The sequence below is a fragment of the Postia placenta genome, assembly GCF_002117355.1.
Source record: "Postia placenta MAD-698-R-SB12 unplaced genomic scaffold POSPLAscaffold_7, whole genome shotgun sequence".
Taxonomy (NCBI): domain Eukaryota; kingdom Fungi; phylum Basidiomycota; class Agaricomycetes; order Polyporales; family Adustoporiaceae; genus Rhodonia; species Rhodonia placenta.
In genome coordinates, this window is record NW_020169838.1 from 1,724,240 (window position 1) to 1,743,615 (window position 19,376).

Consider the following 19,376-nt stretch of genomic DNA (forward strand, 5'->3'; position numbering starts at 1 on the left):
CCCCCCCACACACACACTCTCTCTCTCTCTCTCTCTCTCTCTCTGGTAATATTCCCTGGCAAGACTAGAGGGCTGACCGACTACTGAGCAGCATCCGATACGGAAACAGGGTAAGTCTCAAAATGGTGAAACTCGTCTAGCGACCGCAGCGACGCCAAATGGCTTTGATAAAAAGGGTTCATTCCAAACGCTCGGGGCCACATTGTTCGGTCGGTTCTTCTGCGAGGCAACATCAGTGCTGATGATCCTAGCAGGGAACTAACGTCTCGGCGCATTTTATACAAGGCAGCAATAGTTACCCCTTTTGATGCATCTACAAGACCTTCACGCTTTTGTTACCGACAACACGTCCGTGTGACTTTCACAACCAAAAAAGCGTTATAACGACGCCCTGGGAGTTGATCCGTCACTCGTGGCGATGGTCCGCCATCACTCCTGACCACATCCTAAGCCCGGCTTTTGTCTATCAGGCATCCCCGTCCCCCATGATACCTTTGACGACACACACATGCGCCGCCTGAAGCTGTGGCAGAATCCCATAAACACCTGAAACGAACTTCGGGGTTGAGGATGAATGATAGCCACGTTATCATTCTTCCTAACCACGACAGAGTTTCAAGTCATGACCGCAGTGAGTCAGGGACAGTATTAAGGTAAAAGGACTTCGTGTGGCTATCCGGAACCGTACAAGGGCGAGAGGACTGTCTGACGTACCCAGTTTGTAGCCCCGACTCGAAGGCTTGTAAATATGAAGGCGCGGTGTACTTCCCAAGTACCTCACATCTTCATATGGCCAAGCCATTGGACCGCAGCTACCATATTTACGTAGACAATGAGAAAGCGTATGGATGTATGGCACATTTGTCGTTGGGGTGGATGAAGGGGCTGGTGAAGAATGGTGCAAGCATGCCGCCGTATATATATGTCTGAATGGGTGGCCCAAGAGCCACCGTAGTCAAATTAGCACCATGAACAATGCACATAGCGCATGCCATCATTGATGATGTGGCGTGGTTGCCTTGATATCTTTGCGCTTTGTTGCAACGGCGCAGCCTATTGGTGGCAGCGGTGTGGCTCCATACCTTGCCTTAGCTACAAGCTTTACAAAGACGTGTTATAGAGTACGATAACTATGACTTGTTGTGTGTAAGTCTTGAGCCACTGCCGCCATCAGGTGCGGCCACCAGCTTGTGGCGTCAAGTCAAGGCAGGTCAAGGCGCGTGCTCGGTCACGGCACGTGCGTATGTCACGTCGCGTTTGGCGACACATTAGGATGTGATGTGCCACTCTCGCGTTTCCACCTTCAGTTAGGACCCTCTTTGCAGGAATCGCCTCCGCTCAGTTATCGGTGAAAAACTGTGCTCATAAGAACAGTGCCAACCCATCACAATGGAGGTATGTCTCCCGGCATATCGCTCAACAGCTTGGACGCAGCAGACGCTTTGGTGTCTAGACCGAGGGAGCCAATGCACCAAGCGAGTCTGACTGGGTAAAACTCGTCAGCACAGACGGATTTAGCTTCCTTGTACAGCGCAAGGTGGCAATGGGGAGCGGAACTTTGAGGAACATGTTGAATGCGGAAAGTCAGTCCTTCGTATCTTGTGCGGTCACTGTCTGCTCATTCTGGTGAAGGCAGCTTCGCCGAGGCCGTGTCAAACACATGTGCAATCAATGAGAGGTGCGCTATCACCACTGCGATTTCATCGTACACGTCTAAGAGAATCGCAGAGGCATCGTGGTTGAGAAACTTTGCGAATACCTCGCATACAAATCCCTCTACGAAAATGCGCCACAGAAAGAGATCCCTGATTTTACTGAGCGCCTCATGCCGGAGATCGTGCTCGAGCTGTGAGTACCCGCTTCGGAAGATGCCCTTAATTCGCTTACACCTTAGAGCGCAGGCTTATGGCTGCAGACTATTACGAAGGTAAGGATGTCGCAGCTCCATGTATCAGCGTACTAATGTCTTTTGTTTGTCAAGCATGACCGCATTTTCATACAAGAACATGGAACAGAACTCGTTCAAGTTGATTGTAAGAGATACAGTTCATACTATGAAGACATTGCACTGTCGCGACTAGGAGCAAACAACCGATCATAAGCCTTGCAGCACATGCCTCTCATCCCAGCGCCCGACGGGCTTTATTGCATCCACGACTGCTTGGTTTTCCTTGTTCTCGTGCAACAGATTCCGAAGCGCAAAGATCGCGTGCTCCCTGAGGTCTGCATGATAGATCCAGTGAGATCAGCGAAGTCATGTTGCAGGAAAATGAATACGTGCATGGATTCTGGTCATCGACCACGCAGAGGTTCATCACGGCAGGTATGCCTCCGCAAGCACGCATGCGGTCCTGCACGTCCCGGCTGTCAGCCGCGAGGGTCCCGAGAAGGCGTACGAGGTCGCGCTTGACATAATTGAAACCTGGCGGCGGCGACTGCGCGCTCGACGTCTGAGCCGATCCTGGCTGCGCAGTCGATCCTGGTGGTGCAGGCCGCTCCACGACCTTACCAAAGGTTATGCGGGGTACGAAGATGTCGAGAAATCGCAGCGTTTCTGATACGTGATGCATTATTGTCAATCATCCCTCGAACTAATAGTTGTGCATCCGAGCCACGTACTGACGAGGCTTTCGACGAGTCCTTCGCCCGAAGGAGATGCCGCTGCGTTGACGCTTTGCTTCGCACTTGTCCCTGGTTCATTCGAGCTACCATCTTTCGAGGACCCTTCCACGCGGAGGATGAGCGTCGTGAGACTCTGCGCAACGAGCACTAGCGCCTCGCAGACTTTTGGAAGGAGAAGGTCTAATTCTTGCAAAGCTGCCGGTGCCACGGGCGTATCGCTCACGTCGCTGTGATTCAGACCATTGGACAAAGGGGTGGTTACAGTCTCTATGGGAGACTCGTGATCATCCGCATTACCAGGGCCAAGTGAGCGTTGTATAGCTTCTTGCGCGTAGGTCGACAGCGTAAAGAATATGGAGATCAACATTTGAACAAGAGTGCCCGATATGTGTGCCTGCTGGTCTGATGGAGAGGTTTGCAGGTACGAGTCGAGGATTTTGAGAAGCGTCGTCTGATGTGGGGTGATCACTTCCTCATCTCTGTGAACGAGGTGTTACCGTCTGATTAGATACGAAGGAGAAGCTTCTTACATTGCCAGGGTATCGTACAGTTCCGGAAGCAAACCCTCAGATGTCAGCTCTGCGAAGACCTGGTATCTGTAGAAGCACGATTGGGATGGCGACCTTTACGAGAGGGGAACCACGCACCCGACCTCGAAGGCCTTGCCCAAGTCGCTGGACTCATCAGCATCGACCAACGCATTCAAGCGGTCGAGCATTCCAATGCACACTCGCGGCCCTCTTGGGCTACTAAGAAGCAGCCGCCTGAAACGCCAACCTTTAACATGCTGAAAACGAGTCTCAAAGAGGGCGACGCACATACGCTCGGGCTTGCCATGAATACAATTGAGGATGAAAACGAGAGTTGAGACAATCGTTCGGTCATCAGGAGAGCCAAAGAGTCGTCTGTCATATCATTCGCGGGACGACACACTGAGGTAATGGTAACCCACTCACAACAAGATCAGCTGCTCTTCTGGTAGATTCAAGTATGCCTGCCACAGCTCCTGCGCCAAAGGATCATTGGCAGTCACAAGGTTGGACAAAGCCTGCACCAGCATCCTTGTGGCAGCAAATGCTGTGGTCAATTGGCAGGCGTCCGAGGGTCATGAAAAGATCTCGTACAGTTGACGTCTTGCATAGCCGTGTATGATGTATACTGGTAGACCAAAGCGCGCATATATGGCTCGTTTTCACTAAAAGTAGGTCGGCAAGACAGACCGGGATAGATGTAGATGAGAAAGTACACACAATGTACGTTTTTGGTTGGCCGGTTCTGCTGCGACGAGATTGCGCGTAAACTTCGCGAGGCTTTGGCAGAGATCAAACAAGTTCGGCGCATTCTCAAGGTCCCTCTCTTCGTGCGCAAGAGTGATAGCAGCCCAGAGTCGTCGAACGATTCCCCACAGAGAAGGATTGACATTGCCTATATCATGCCTTCCTCAGCCACTCAGTATCGGCGTTGCAGGACTACTCGTGATTGACAACTCACCTATACTCCTTTTCCCTTGCAAGCCTCAGCGAGAGGCCGTCGAGGTTTGCAACGAGATCCAAGATCGACTGAACGACGTCCGGGTCGAAGACCCTTAAGGCCCCGTACAGAGTGCGTACAGAAGGGTCATATATGCCCTCTGCAATTCTTGAGTCTGTTTATATATATACTCAGCACTCACAAAGCCGCCCCTTCACGGTGAGACATCCACCTTCATCCTGTGATCCAGCCATCGACGTATATAAAAAGTCTCAGCGTAAGAGCGCGTAGCGCGTGGGCGCCCATTTGCAGCGCGTTCTCGATCACGTCGACCGCGATGAGCAGCGAGTCTGAGCTCACCGTCTCTCTTGAGCCGCACCTCGTTGACGTACTGAAACCACTACCACATCTTCTTCCTGCATCAATCTCATCTAGGCTATCTCCCTTCCTCTCGGACGATTCCTTGCCGGCGAGCACAATCCCATATGCTCTGCTCTCAGCCATCTCTTCGTGGTCTCGCTCGGCAGAAGGGACGCGGGCTCTCCAAGAACACAGTACATCGTTGAAGCCAAGCGACTACAGCATGATAGCCCTTCTTGCAGGCACGCGCACCTCGCCCGACAAGAAATTTCCTCACATTCCGGTGCGCTCCCCACTGGAAGATGCACAAAGAGAGGTGAGCGATCGGCGAGCTGTGGTCGCCATCGTGAATGCACTCCTGAGCATAGGTGGGTCCGGCGCTGCCACATGGTGGGCTGCGGGGAGGCTTGCATGGAAGGACGAATGGGTATGCCGTTGAATTTGGTTGCTGCTCTTGCTCTAATGGATGCGTGTCTACACGTTCACAGAAAGTGCTCTTCGCACTGCTAGTCGCAACAGTGGTCGCAATTTCCGAAGCGATACTATATATGATTTGGGATGCACGACGGTCCGGCCGCCCTCTGATCGTGCGCACAAAGCCTCCTGTGCAACCAGCCAAGAAGACGGATGGTGACACACCAGTGGCCGAAGAGGGCGGTTTGGAAGTAAAGGCGGTCGCTTCTACCGGGACGTCCACCGCAACACCAACGCTCGAAGACCGCATTCAGCCACATCAGCCACACATACGGGAACGAGGCCTCGCAGTAAAGCTCGACGTTGAAGAGTAAGACCACTCAGGTGTCTACACAAGACGGATCTGATCGCGTTAGGAGGTTCGTGATGGCCACCATAAGTATGGAGGAAGATCTGACTTTTTGCAGGCAGATGTACTTATTCTACTAGGACGGCAAAGTACAGTCGAGTGGGGTCCATTATAGGCTATTTACGGCCGGCCATGTCAGTCACTGTACGGTGGACTGCGTAAGGTTCGACATGACCTTCTGTGCATGGTTGTGATCAGACGCATTGACTATTGTACTTTGTGGAATGTATCACTAAAAGGAACATTGGGAGACTGCCTATACTGCAATAAATTGATAAAGGCCAAAATCCGCTAACATAAGGCAAATCCAAGAAGCAGGTATACGTGACGCCATACATACATTATAACTGGGTGTAAATCCGAATGAGTGATATACATAGAGAGACGCAGGTGGGGGAGGCACGCAAGATGTTACGGTCTCCAGACAGGTTTCTGCTTCGAGGCCACTGAGTCCACGACTCCGGGTCGTTTCCCAGCCGCCGTTCCACGAACGCTGGACGTCGAGGTATTCAGCTCAGTCTGTTCCTGCATATATTCAAAGCTCTGTATCAAGTCCTTCACGCTCGTGCCGCTGTCGCGCCGAACACGGGGGATCGCAATAGGCTCGCTGCGCTTCTCGACCGGTGGCGGGACGGGACGCAGCTTCACAGATGGCTGAGGCTGCTTCGACGGGCGAGGTATCCCTGACGGCTTCTGGGCAGATACATGATGCAGTGTGACGAGCTCCTTGGGATGGGGTGGTTTCAGGGCAGGCTTGGGCGCTGGCGTTGAGATAGGTGCGCGTGGTTTGTCGAGGAGGTCAGGAGGCGGTGCGGGCAAGGCAGGATGTTCCTGCACGGGCTTCTTGGGCGGTGGCGCCTGGGTCTTCGTGGCGTAAGGTAAGTATGAGAATAGGAAGCCCTTCACTCGTCCTGCGAGTGAAGGCCGCGAGAGCTTTGCGTGTGTACGCCCCCCGCCGGCTATCTGGGTTACGCGGTATGGCGCGGGCTTGTCAGTCGACTCTGCAAGGACTTCCTCCAGTAGCCGTGAATATTGAGGTTCCCTTTGAGAGGTGTTGCTATCCGTGGGACTCCATGTAACAGGAGTGGCTGGGTAATCTGAGGACAAAGAAGTGCTCGCTACAGACACAGGGGCAGATCCCTCGCGTCGAGGTGTCGGGGGAGCAACTTTGCCAGACTGTTGTTTCTTGCGCAAAGCATGAGCACGTTGCAAGATGTGCTCTCTACAGCTTGTCATCAGTAAGAAGCATACAGGGACACGGCAGAGACAAACCTGTCAAATTTGCGAGCACCATCGAGCAGCTGCATGAATCTATCTGCTACACATTCCACATCAACGTCGTCCACCGGCGCCAGACTATTCCCCGACAATCCTCGGGTTTCGCCGAGTGAGAGCCTTTCATCGGTGAAGCATGAATCGAGGAGCTTCCAGTCCGCCTTGCACCATGTACTAGGCAAGGCGCCTTTGTCATTCACCTCAGGAGCAGCGCGGGAAGATGCCGCCAAAGCAAGCTGAGTCTTCGTGGGTGTCGCAAATGACTGCGGCTGTGCTGCAAGACGACTGAATGCGGCCACCTTGATGTGCTCCGCAGGCGGCGCGGGCTCCTTGAGCAGCTCAGGCAGCGAGATGTTGGGGCTCCCAGGGATGACGACTTCGTCGCCTACGAAGCCCCCAAATGTGCGCCGCCGCTCTTTGCGAGGAGAATTCTTCGAGATCCCCGACTCTAGCGCTGACCGCCTGCGTGCCGAACGCAGCATCGCATCGATGCCCAGCTGCGAGTGCCGCCGAGAGCTCAATGACTCGATGCTTATCTGCGACTGCCGGCGCGAGCTCGCCTTGCTCCGCGGGATGCAGTCGTAGTTGTGCTGTGGAGAATATGAGAATCCATGCGTGGAGGTCAACAAGGTAAAGGCTACTCTTACCATCTTCAGGATGGCAGCAGCCCGCGCTGCAGCGAGTGGATCATCACTCGTCACCTGGATGACACCCGAGTCCAGCTCTTCGAGGTCGTCGTCAGATGACTCAACGTCGTAGTCATCTTGCAAGGCAACCTCCGTCTCGCCCACTATATCAGTCCTCGTGGTATCCGGCGACACTTGCTCGTCGTCTTCGGCCTCGGGCTCACGAGAAAGTTCCCGATCGACAAAGGCCTCGTCATCATCATCGTCGTCGTCCTCATCCCCATCCTCGCTCTGAGTTTTATCTGACAGCGGTGACCACTGCGGAGCGGGCAGCACATCATGCTTGTGCTTTGGGGAGACATCCCCCATGACTGCAGTGGCCGCTTCAGACAGGGGGGATTCTCCCTGAGGTCCGCCGTCCGGCTCCGCGCTCCCTAGTACCGTTGATGTGCTCAGCTCTCTTGACGATACCTGTTCTTGCTCCGCATGGCTCCTGTCTTCGGATTCTGTGTCAGGAGCACTGTCGAATGAAGTGTCCAAGGTGGTGTTTCCAGACAATTGAGCCTCGCGAGGCGGAGAGTGCACCTCAATGAAGGGATTCTCCGCGATATCGACAACTGCTGATGCTGCTATGGGGTCATCCTGCACGGGAGGTTGGCTAGCACTCTTGCGCTCACTGGGCGAGGGCGGGTCGTTGACGAGATCGATAATCCGCGGGAACGGGCTGATCGGGCGGCCCCACGCCTCCATACGCTCACGCGTATGACTGTTTGGCGGGTCCTCCTTCGTGGGCACCGCGAGCATCCTGAATTTGCCAGTGTACTCGCCTGTTTGATCGAAGTCCTCGTGCTCGTCTTCACTCGACGAGAAACCATCGTCCACTGCACCATCAAAATTAAAGGCGGGGACAATGGAGAAGTCGTCGCTCATGGTCGTATCGGCTCCGCCAGATGGCGCATCAAACGCGAACGCGTGTTGCATGTCCTCATCACGGATAGGGGACGTCGATGCCAAAGGCGGTGTCTCGCGAGAGCCCTGGGTAGCAGTGTTGCGGTGCGGCTTGATGTGTCGAGGAGGACCAGATAGCAGAAGGGGATCATCTGTCGGCGAGGCTGGTGGAGGCGGCTGGCTCAAGTCAATGTCGGGCGGCTCCTTCTTGATCAGCAGCGTGAGCTTGTGCTTAGGCTTCCGTTTGCTCGATCGGGGAGCGGGCGATCGAGGTGGCAGCGAGCGAAACACTTCGCGTGGAGGCGTGAATCGTTCCCGTGGAGGTTCATATGGCGGCAGGGGAGTCACAGAACGCCTGCGGGCGACAGAGCCAGATTCATGCTGCCTTCCAGGAGAGAGCGCTACGAAGTCTGCGTTGGGATTGGAAGCATGAGGGGACTGAACGGACACCTGCTTCTTTGGCGAAGACCGGCGAGGAGAGTGGCTCGAGGACGGATCGAGCGTGAGGGACGCTAATTGGGGCACTATGAAGGAAACATTATGTCGCGACTGCTTACGAGCTTTGGGGTTGGGTGTAGTGTTCACATGGACCGCCTCGCTGTCTTCAATCTCCCTGATTCCTGCAGCATCATGAGTCTTGTGGGCGGACGTCGGAGATATCTGGCGTTTGCGCTTGGAAGCCGGGGGAGCCGTGGAGGTTGGCGGATTGGCAAGAAATGAAGAGCCAAAAGGAGGCTGCTTGCTAGATAAAGGGGTAGATCTGGCGCGAGTGGACTGTGCGGGCAGTCAATATACTTGGCTTGCATGATCGCAGATACTGGCCACTGACTCGAAGGGTTTCCTCAGGTGGAGGGCTTATAAGCATCCTGGAGGCATCGAAGTCGTCAAGAACTTGAGAGGGAGGAGTCATAGTACCAGACATTGGTGGCAAATATAGCCGACCGATATCTACATTGCGAGAGATGGGAGAGACAATGGATCTAGAAGGCCCGTGCTTGAGCCTCGAGGCTCGCGCGTTGTGTTGTGTCGGGCGGAGGAGATTATCAAGAGGAGCTATATGGTCGCGCGATTCACCGTCGGTCGAGATGGGTGAGATGTTCTCCATGCGGAAGCCAAATCCCAAGCAAAAGCCAAATACCTCTCAGCAGTGTTCTAGGGGCAACACAACAACATGAGGGGCAACAAGCGTCAAAGCAATGAACAATGGGATCAGCAGACCGTGTTGTTTCCCGCACGTGACGTGGACGCGTGCGGAGCGCGGCGTGAAACGCTCGTTCCCGTCGTCGTCCAATGGCAGTGCCTATCATCTCTCATAGCGGCGGGAAGGACCCTGGGCGTGAATTCGGGCTAGCGTCTCTGCTTACTCGCTGATCTTTTTTTATTTTTTATTTTTTATTTTAATATCCAGTTTTATATCCGCTTGAGGACTCGCTGATCTTATCGTTGACACGTTCTCTGCAATGGGTAGTAACCCAACGAGGACCGCCGCAATCACCCGCTGATGTACTAAGCCAGCATGAATGAGTACCTCATTGCACACCAACCCACGAGCGGGATACAGTGCCCGGAGCTTACATTGGAGTCTCCAACAACTGCAACAACGCGACGTCCCCACGCATTCTCACCGTGGCCGTGGCGATAAGCGCTGAGCCTCGACACACGTTCGACTTTACCCTGACTATGTCTATCGCCTATAATCCTCACCAAGATTTGGCGACCCAACTGGAACTCTCATGAACGCAACCCCAGTATCACATCTTGTTTGTGGGCCCATAGTGACGCCACACAAGTCAATCTATGACACAAGTTACAACGTGCAGCGAGGCGCTGCCTTAGAGCCACGGGCCGCGAACAGATGACCGTGGCTCTGCGGTAAGGGAAGAGCGTGCTGAGCGTGGAGGCATCCGGCATTAAGCAAACATACATGTGCAACTGACAAAATGCAAACACCCATGTTCGTCAGGACCAAGAACGACCGCCAGACCCTGCTGTCAGCAGCCCTATCATCAAGGAGTGGATATTCCTGAACGGGAAGCGCTCAGCGGATGTCGCAATGAACACAATCCAGTTCAAGCGAAAGATACGTGCTGTAGACACATGCGCCCGACTTGGCAGGACGCACGAAACGGGATCGCGCCAGTAAGGTATTATAAAATGGGGTTCAACATTTGGGTAACCGCTATCAAAGATCATGTGCGAGCGACTCGGTGAGCGCCGCCCTCCTCGTTGTGGATTCCCTGTTGTGACGAACGCATTGCGCTGTGCCATGATGTCTTTTCAATTATCAGCTCCCCGATGCGGACCTATCTGCCTGCGAATCTGGACGCGAGCGTGGCCATGTCTGGAATCGCTTTGGGGTCCTCTCTCTTGATGGTGAGGGGCATCGGCCCTGGTTAGCCCTGCGATTTCTTCGTTGCAGTGTCTGCCTCGATGCGCTCGACCTCTTCTTTGTTCTCGAACATCATACTTTCCTCTCGTATTGCTGACTCCGGTTTCGGAAGAGCTCGCAGACCGTGCCGCATCTTGCTATCGTGTCATAGGAGCTTTCATTCGCCAGATTGTCAAAGACTTGCAGCCAGACCCCCGCTGTGCTATCTTAGTTTGACACTAGTGCGAGTGGATGTCGTGCTTACAACCACATAGGTCGTCTTTTCACAAATTTCAACGTATTTTATCATCGAACAAACCTCTCCTTTGTCCTCTGTCAGGAATTCCTCTTTGCTTGCCATCAGAGAAGCTCGCTTGTTGCTTACAAGGACTATCGTCAAGATAAAGGCTGCGTGATGACTAATATGCAAGACACGATGCGTATGGGAGGCGAGGCTAGAATCAGAGTGGAAGTTTGCACTGACATTGTTCAACAAGGCCCTGGTATATATACCAACGCCTGCAGTGTTGTGGCATTTGGACATACGGCTGAGTCCAAATGACTGCAGACGACAGCGATTGAGTGGGCGTGCAGCCTCGTCGCGGATCTTCTCGTTACCGCCACCCTGTGCTTGGATCTTAGAGGAGAGCTCAAGCTGAGTGACATTCTTGTTAGGCTTAACTGGGATGTGATGGTATGAACACGGGTTGTACAGCGTGGAATCGCTTCTTGAACCCTTGATATTGCGCTCTATTTACTGTGTCATCCTGTGTGCGCCCATCTTCGCTCGTTACTGAATGACACTGATGCATCAGATGGCATTCCCGCGTCATAGATGGTCTCAACATGCCGCTCCAACAATGGACTCAATGTATACCTGCGTTGAGAGCCTATCGGCCGCGGGTAGGACAAGACTTCACTTATTTATGCAAAAGCGACACACAAGAGCACGATACTGACTCGGAGGGGACTACATCGTACATAGAAGTAAGCAAGCACAGCCACACATCTCGAACTGCCTATTCCCGGGACCCTCTCCTTGTAAGTGGCAGGCTGCTTTCGCAGGATTGTTCGACTCGGACTGCTCACTTGGCAGTCATGGTGTTCAAAAGTGACATATCAGGAATGTAGCGATGCCTACGAGAGATGCTGTTACATCGCATTCACAATTTCAGAGTGAGCGTCTGCCCGTGACTGTCCGAAAGATTGAATAGCCCATATTGGTCTTATCAAGGGGAAAGTTGAATGAAACAATGAAAACATTGATTCATATAATCAGTTTATCTCGCTCTTCATTCAATCTTTCTTCCATATTAGGCAACAGAATACTAATCAGGCAAATTCACTCTTCTTTCGTTCTTGATTCAATCTTTTGTACCGAAAGATTGATCATTACATGCAGCGACTGTCAAACTGTGTCTCAGGCAGCTGTCAGCATTTCGCCTCCTGCGTGGGCTGTCGCCTTTGGTAATAGCTATCTATCATTTGATATCATCATACATCAGTATCTGCATATACTAATAGCAATAGAAACATGATTCCATTCTAGTGCTGTCGTCTGTGCTGGTCACCCGCTCGTTTGGCATCTCTTGTAACTGACAATGGCCACCGATATTGAGAATTTCGCGGGAGGGTACTTCATCGAGGTCCTCCTGGCAATCATGTACGAAGCAATTCGTTGCGTTCCTTCTGTGCAACTCGTTCGAGATCAATGTTGGGCAGGTTGTACGGTATTGCGATCACACAAGCATATGTGTATTGGTGGGACTACTCAGACGATTCGAGGCGATCGCGGTGGACGGTTGTTATCCTGATGTAAGTTGTGTTTGCTCTAATTACCACCTGTAAATTCATTCAGCGACTTTGCTCCACAGGATCATGGAGACTCTACATACCGGTTTTAGCTTTGCCGCGATGTACGAATACCTCATCATCAATTTCAACGACATAGAACAGCTACAAACTCTCGTATGGTACGTGGCACTCTCCGGTACTTGTGGATAGCTTCATGCATAACGGAACAGGAGCTATGCAGTAAGTTCTGCGAGTATGAATGCTTGTGCTCAGTCGCTCAACGCCGTGCATTAGACATCAGTGGCCCTAGCGGTGTGTTCAAATTTTCTCGATGCGTCCCAAACAATACATGAGCTGAAATCCATGCAGATTCTCATCGCAGCAATTGTTCAAGGGTAGGTCCTATCGACAATCGAGTTCTTGCGTGATACATCATGATCACGCCTCTACAGGTTCTTAATCCAACGCATCTGGATATGTGCGGGGATCGTGTACCTGGGGTGTTGTTCCTTCGTCTAACAACTCTGTCGTAGTGAGCAAACACAACACCATTATGACATTTATTCCGGTAATGTTGCGAGGTCAATTATCAAAGCCTTGATATTGAATGTGACCAATTATGCAGGCCATCATTCTCTTATCTCGAGTGTGTAAGTTGTCAAAGACACACCGATTATCCTTTCAGTGTCCATTGACTTGCTGCAATCAATCAGCTATAGGTCTTGGTAGGTACTGTAACATCGATCCTCTTCTGACACCTAATGATCGTAATCGTACTCCAGTTGCTGCAAGCTACATGTAAGGCATTTAGTTGCCTGTGAAAAAGTTGCATACTGACTGCATGATCCAGGTTCAAGCTGGGCAGCTGGCAACTGTACCGAGACACAAATGTGTCGCATGTAAGTGACATCAACCCATCGATATCTTCCCTGCCACATTTCGTGAGAGTTCCAGCGCTAACATACATACCCGTGCCAGGACTTGGCAACCTGCAGTGTTAGCCTGGCAGCGATGGTGGACCTGATCATTGCCTCGATTTTGATCTTCAATCTGCAGCAAAGCCGTACTGGGTCCAATCGGTAAGGATAATCATACGTGCTCATCTCGCCATTCCATGGTGTTGAACGTGATCCCTAGTACAGACCATTTGATCAAGCGGGTCCAGATGTACGTGGTTAACACCGGAGCTCTGACCATGTAGGAGGTCATCACTGCTGCTGAACAGTCGAACTGCGCTTATTGCCTTGTCGTAGGTTCGTTTCGCTGGCAATTGTCATTACCGTGCGTCGTAAGGGTTTAGATGTTGATATCCGTATCACTTACGTCCTGAGGAGCAGTTTGAGTTACACAAGGGAAGTCTCATCTTTGCTGGTCTCATCGAAGTGCAATGCAATCGTGAGACAATACTCTATTAAATCCTTTTTCAATACACTCACAATTCGCGTATATTACAGTGTATACGATCACGTTCCTTGCAACGTTTGTGCTTTGCTACGAGGTGTCGATGATAGACTGAGATATTGATAGATTAAATGCTCGTCAACATTGGAGAAGTCGCCGGAGGTATAGAATGAATGATATCGTGTCTATGGAGCTCTCTCCTAGAGTGACGAGCGCTCAGGCGCAAGGGACTCAAGCAGTAAGTGACCGCCAGTACTGTACATATTCAGGCTACACTGATAGTGTTGTGTAGCCACAGATCGAGATATTGACGACGGTCTCAAAAGTGACCGACAACATGCTCCACCGCGAACATGGCGGCCCCAAGCCGCTTGTCTCGCGTGTTGTCACTGATGATAACATAGAGTCAAGCAAGATCAAGATTTTGAACGATGACTATTGAATTGTATACTTTTATTATTATTTTATTATTTTAAATCCTGTTTTATATCCGCTGTAGGGCGACGCCCTATGTCAGATAATACATGCGAGTTCGTATCGTATTAGGGATCGTGGCTTATCTTATGCTATCCGGGTGCATGGAGTGTGGTGCGCGAGCGGTGTGTCTGCCGGGGCTCGATGTCAGCGGGTATGCGGACTTGTCGTGGTACTTCTGACTGAGCAAGAGAGCCGGGTGAGGGCAAGTAAAGGGAGAGAGCGTGAGCGCGGGGTGGGGAGGAACTATGAGGGAATAAGTATGTAACTAATGTTGGTACAGTAAAGCGAGTCAGAATGGGAGGCGATGTGCAGGGAAATCGTTGTGGCCAGGCCGGCGAGGATCGTGAATATGCCCTTCATTTTCCGGCCGCCAAGGCCTAGTAGGACACATACCAGTCAATGTCGCTGCAAATAAACACCGCGAATGGAGAAAGGCTCCGCAAGAGTATGGCTGTGCGGTGCTCAGGCATCGATTCGCTCGTCGTACCAGGGTTCCGACCACGACCTCCGCAAGCATGTTCCGGACTCGCAGGGCATATGGAGACAGGCTCGTTTTGGCGCCTGATGGGGAACGTACTTGGCCTCGGCGGTACAGAAGCGCGTGTCTGAATCTGTCATATTCATATCACGGCGCGAGCCGCTCTTAAAGTTGGCGTTATGTGGTGAACTTACAAGGTAAATGCCCGATGTTAGTGGGCGTGGAGCGAGACATTTGGAAGACATCTACGTTAGCTGGGAGGAGATTCATCGTGGAATGAAGCGCCGTTGGCCTGTAGGCAATCCGCGGGTCACAGCACAAATCGGGTCCGAGTAGGTCGAGCGAGGGCGTTCCGCCGTGCTCAAAGAGTCACTTGCACAGGATTCCCGCTTGAGGTCTGAAAATGCCTGTGTAGAATCCAATCAGCGCAGTTCTATCTCCTGCGATGCATGTACCCGTTGCTCAGCCCGTGCGGCGGCCTATGAATGAAGGTGTCTCGACCGTGACGTTAGCTGAATCACGCCGCTGCGCTCTCGCTAGCTATGGACCTCTCTCTGAGCACCTCACATGTTCAAATCCATGACACATTTTGCAAGACGTCCTAGCCGGCGGACAGTGCGTCCTGCTACGCCTCGAGTGAAATTACACGATCGCTGAAGATGAGAGCCGCTGAGAGATGAACGCCATGTTCTCGTTCGATACGAGTATGGGTTCGTTCAGAATCAAGGGTTGAACGAAGAATGAGGGAACGCGCTCCCGCACGCGGTGCACACATGAGGCGCGGCAAACTCATGAGAAATAGGAGCTTACTAGAGAATCTTCCGGTTGGTCGACGTCCTGCGATGTAGGTTACGGGTTGAAGCTGTGTAAGAGTATGCCTTCGGAGTACTGGCATTGCTGTAATCGGAATGCAATTACGACAGCTTCTGCGTCGATAGCGAAAGCCTAAACCAGGGCGATGAGTATGTGGCGCGGTGGTCAGACTGGGGATATGCTTACATACAGGCAGTATGAACGCCCATGCCGTGATAGAATTGTGAACTCTCTTCGGCGTCAAGATAACATGCGATTCGGGAAGCATCTAACGCGCAGTCCATTTCCGGAGGACTATACGTGTATAGGCCCACAGTGTCCTCGCGGAACTTTAGCCAAAGCCAAAGTCCAGTACACCTGCTCGTATTGTGACAGCATGCGCAGTTCGCTTGCGGTTGGACAGCACGCAGCAGATCCCGGACCTACCCATCTCGCCAGTGTCCTACCAAATTGACTGTAACCGGTTGCAGGGGCAGTTGCGGGGGAGAATATTAAGTCAGCGGGGCGCCGATACAGAAAAAATGCTTTCGCCAAAAAAAGAAAAAGGCAGTCATAGGTGCCATACATGCATATGTGACTCGGAGACGTGAGAGATGAGACGGGCGTCCGATCTCTACAATGCAAGTATTGGTGATGTTTGGAGGCTGCGCAACGCACAACAGCTACATTCATATCTAGAGAGGCACGGACGGATCTATGCTGAATGCATGTTTCGTGATGTTCTATTTGGATGGGTAAGCGTGTCACTATAAATGATGTGGAGCCCGTTGAAAGTCCACCTCCGCGAAGATTTCCATCCTGCGTGACGGTCGCAACAGAGCATCCCACTCGTAAGTCCTCTTAGGCAGCGCAGAGGATGATGGGCTCATCTAATTGAAGTATGAGCAACTTTCAATGGAAGACAGCAAAAAATATCTAGCGAGAGAGGTGTCTCTGAGGAGAGAAGACAAGGACATGCCCGGCATCTTGGTGAGCGCGACCCCACAGGCTCTAGTATCGTATTTGCCACCTAGACAACATGCAGATCAGTGAAGGATCTTCCTTGCCTGTGGAACTCTGGATGCACATCCTGGACGATGTTGCAGAGGAACAGAACTACGATGCAATAGCAAGATGCGCCAGGGTCTGCCGATTCTTCGAGCACATGTGTAAGAAGCATTTACAGGACGACTTGACGTTCAGTAGCGAAGAAGGCGTGGAGCACCTCAAGACAGACACTGCAGAGATGGAGATCGGGGGCTGGCGAGGACCGCAATTCGCAACCATCGTGGGAGAAAGGGACTCCAAAGCGATTCCACACGTGGCCACGTTCGCCTCCAGATTCGCAGGCAGGTGGACTCAGATTTGGGTCCTGACCATCGAGAACGCGTCGTGGCCGTCGTCGCTCCGGGCCGCCAATGCCGCCGTCTTCCGGGATTTGTCGCGCCTTGCCTCGATCACCCGCCTCGTCTTGGAATACGTCACATTTCCATCCATCGTCACGTTTGGCGCCCTCGTCTCGGCTCTCCCGCGCCTCGAACGGCTCCATCTCCGCGATGTCACGCTCACCGGATCCTCAGGTCTATTCGACCCTCGCACGCTTGCCGAGTTTCGTCTTCTGCCACCAACCAAGAACCTGCAGCATATCACCCTGGGACATGTCTCTGACTACGGCTCGCACAAGTTCATTCCTTCTGCATGGCCGTGCTATACAGAGCTTCTCGCTTTCATAGTCGCCGTAAGCAACCCCTGTGGCAAGTCCCCTCGTGTCTATCCATGGGGCTCCGTCTGCAACTTGCGACTCGACGAAAATGTCTGGTGGAAGTTCTCCTCCTCCTCGATTGCCCGGCTCCTGCATGCCCTTCCATCGCTTGAGAACCTCAAGTTTGCAACTGCAGATAGTACCGTTGCAGACCTTGAGATCACAGGTCTCCCTGCGCATCCAAGGCTGGAACCAATCGCAATTGGCGTGCATTGTGCGACTGCCCAGTCTCAGCATGTGGCCCGTATTATACGTTGCTTGATCGACATGGACTTTCCCCTCACAGTTATGCGAATCTACGCTACGGTATATCCCTTCCTACGAGACGCTCATAGGTTGGTGGCCACTGCCATCAATGAATTGGTTCACCATGCCGGACCGTCACTCGACGATCTTGGTGTTTTTCTCCAAGGCGATAGATACGACAGTGTTATCCCAATTGACGCTGCTGCAGACCGATGTGAGTCTGCTATTGTTGTCTCTCGGTGATGCCACGCGTTGCTTATACTCCTTATAGACCGTCGATGTGATCTCTTTGCGAACACAAACCCCACATCCCTTCGAATTTATGGTTGCGATGCATCCTGCCTTGGCGTGCGCGAGATCCTGTCCCACGTCACATCAAGATGCGTCGCTTCCGTCAACATCCATTTCAGATCGTTGGAACGGCGTGACCGGGGAGAGTTGGGCGAGGGCCTTTCGCAATTGGACACCGTGCTTTTACTTCCTGTCTTCGACAACCTCTTGCACGTACTGATATGGGCGAGATTTCCTCAGTTTCAGCCTCAGGCAGAGATGGAAAAGTGGGCGCACTCGATGAAGTCATCCATGTCTAGTCTCGATGAACGGAGGGTCCTAGGGTATGTATCGGCTCACCCATTCGCTATTGACAATAATAGTTGTTTATATTACTGATGTAATCTCCCATAGGATTGAACTACGTGACGAAGACTCGCGGTATGTTACAGAGCACGCAATGGTTGATATTACGGCGACTACTGACAACCTGCCAGGCACCGTGTCAGGCTTGGGTTGATTTGGGATCATGACATAGAGGATTGGAGACGTTATGATAGCAGGATGGACGAGAATGGCAATGTGGAAATCGCCGAGGTTCCTGCTTCCGAGGGTCGTGCACCTTCTGAAGCAATGGCGGCGCACACGGCGTGGAAGCGGTCTTCTCAGGTGGGTACCTTCTGCTGCATCAGGCCATGATCTATCTCATTCGCACACAGACACAGGGCGACCGGCGATCGGCCCCAGAGCCAGAGTGGCAAGCACAACCCCAGCGGTGGATGACGGTACGCACTAGTTCATTGCGATGCAGCCGGATGCTCATGCGTTCGTGCGTAGGAGGTCACAGCGCGTGGCCGTGCATACGAAGAGGAGGCGCGAGGCGTCAAGGGGATTTGAGACATAGGCGCGCGGGCCATGTGTCGTCTATTTCATGATATTGCTGCTTCAACTCGGACTCCCACACATGTCCTCTCGTCGTATCGTAAATTCTCACTTGGATTGCTGAGACACCGTCCTCATGGCTAGACACGCAGCAGATGTACTTCAGTACTGTTTCAAATCGCACAGCGGATAAATATATTCTGGACGCGCACATAGTCAGTGGTCTAGTACCATATGACACGCTGATCGAACCACAGTAGGTAGTGCACAACAAAGAGATATCTGTAGCATACGATGCAGAGGGGAACGTCGAGTGCGAATCGTTCACTTTGTCGGGAGGGTCCTTGGTGTTGGCGATTGCGTCCCGGCGACGGATGCTCCGGGCGTTCCGCGTGGAGGCGGAGGCTAATGGCCACGTCATTGTCAAACAACCAGCCGCGGAATGTCTGGTATCTTGCTGCGCGACCCGATGGCGAAGGTCGACCAGGGAACAGGGATGCCATGTCGTCGCGGCGCTGCCACAGACATAGGGCCCACGGCTGCGGAGCGGGATCGATCACATCGCGCGAAGGTATTTCGCGGCGCTCGCACACCTTGGGCCTCCGGGGACGTCGAGCGACGCTGCTACCGCCTATATGCTCACGCCGTCTTGGGCTATTCCCAAACGTAGTGACCATGGGATAAGCCAACCCTGCAAACGCATGACGCGCCGACATACGTACCTCAACATAGCCTTGGTGAAATGAGGGAAAGTAGCGGGAGGACCAGATCCTCTGGCCGGT

General features: G+C 52.6%; 7 protein-coding genes across 7 annotated transcripts in view; 5 read left to right on the forward strand and 2 right to left on the reverse strand.

Moving 5' to 3' along the window:
- Positions 1-1,483: 1,483 nt before the first annotated feature.
- On the forward strand, positions 1,484-1,852 carry POSPLADRAFT_1143092 (hypothetical protein; the record flags this gene model as incomplete). Its single annotated transcript, XM_024485511.1, has 3 exons — positions 1,484-1,583; positions 1,633-1,678; positions 1,729-1,852. Coding segments are annotated over 3 exons (270 nt in total), but the record flags the coding sequence as incomplete, so codon positions are not given.
- Positions 1,853-2,095: 243 nt separating this feature from the next.
- Positions 2,096-4,346, reverse strand: POSPLADRAFT_1056980 (hypothetical protein; the record flags this gene model as incomplete). The annotated part of the gene is made up of 11 exons (XM_024480854.1): positions 2,096-2,216; positions 2,278-2,554; positions 2,620-3,101; positions 3,153-3,218; positions 3,270-3,386; positions 3,441-3,527; positions 3,579-3,699; positions 3,747-3,817; positions 3,873-4,058; positions 4,114-4,267; positions 4,325-4,346. The coding sequence occupies 11 exons, from the start codon at positions 4,344-4,346 to the stop codon at positions 2,096-2,098; spliced, it is 1,704 nt and encodes a 567-aa protein (XP_024339180.1).
- An 83-nt stretch (positions 4,347-4,429) lies between these two features.
- On the forward strand, positions 4,430-5,562 carry POSPLADRAFT_1181499 (hypothetical protein; the record flags this gene model as incomplete). Its single annotated transcript, XM_024488843.1, has 3 exons — positions 4,430-4,879; positions 4,941-5,285; positions 5,334-5,562. The coding sequence occupies 2 exons, from the start codon at positions 4,430-4,432 to the stop codon at positions 5,238-5,240; spliced, it is 750 nt and encodes a 249-aa protein (XP_024339181.1). The 3' UTR covers positions 5,241-5,285; positions 5,334-5,562.
- A 948-nt stretch (positions 5,563-6,510) lies between these two features.
- On the reverse strand, positions 6,511-9,046 carry POSPLADRAFT_1046731 (hypothetical protein; the record flags this gene model as incomplete). Its single annotated transcript, XM_024479105.1, has 4 exons — positions 6,511-7,140; positions 7,198-8,648; positions 8,682-8,898; positions 8,954-9,046. 4 exons carry the CDS (start codon positions 9,044-9,046, stop codon positions 6,511-6,513), a joined length of 2,391 nt encoding a protein of 796 aa, XP_024339182.1.
- Positions 9,047-12,093: 3,047 nt separating this feature from the next.
- POSPLADRAFT_1142945 (hypothetical protein) lies at positions 12,094-14,129 on the forward strand (the record flags this gene model as incomplete). The annotated part of the gene is made up of 12 exons (XM_024485497.1): positions 12,094-12,155; positions 12,215-12,307; positions 12,367-12,469; positions 12,641-12,681; positions 12,739-12,764; positions 12,912-12,936; positions 13,137-13,185; positions 13,424-13,453; positions 13,540-13,567; positions 13,741-13,765; positions 13,814-13,925; positions 13,980-14,129. 12 exons carry the CDS (start codon positions 12,094-12,096, stop codon positions 14,127-14,129), a joined length of 744 nt encoding a protein of 247 aa, XP_024339183.1.
- Positions 14,130-16,473: 2,344 nt separating this feature from the next.
- Positions 16,474-18,609, forward strand: POSPLADRAFT_1056984 (hypothetical protein; the record flags this gene model as incomplete). Its single annotated transcript, XM_024480855.1, has 6 exons — positions 16,474-17,656; positions 17,714-18,056; positions 18,127-18,153; positions 18,210-18,381; positions 18,432-18,497; positions 18,550-18,609. The coding sequence occupies 6 exons, from the start codon at positions 16,474-16,476 to the stop codon at positions 18,607-18,609; spliced, it is 1,851 nt and encodes a 616-aa protein (XP_024339184.1).
- A 427-nt stretch (positions 18,610-19,036) lies between these two features.
- The window catches only part of POSPLADRAFT_1056985 (hypothetical protein), a gene marked incomplete at both ends in the record, with an annotated part of 787 nt that continues 447 nt past the window's right edge, over positions 19,037-19,376 (forward strand). The window contains one exon of the mRNA XM_024480856.1: positions 19,037-19,260. Coding sequence (XP_024339185.1) covers positions 19,037-19,260 — 224 coding nt within the window. The remainder of the gene's footprint in view (positions 19,261-19,376) is intronic.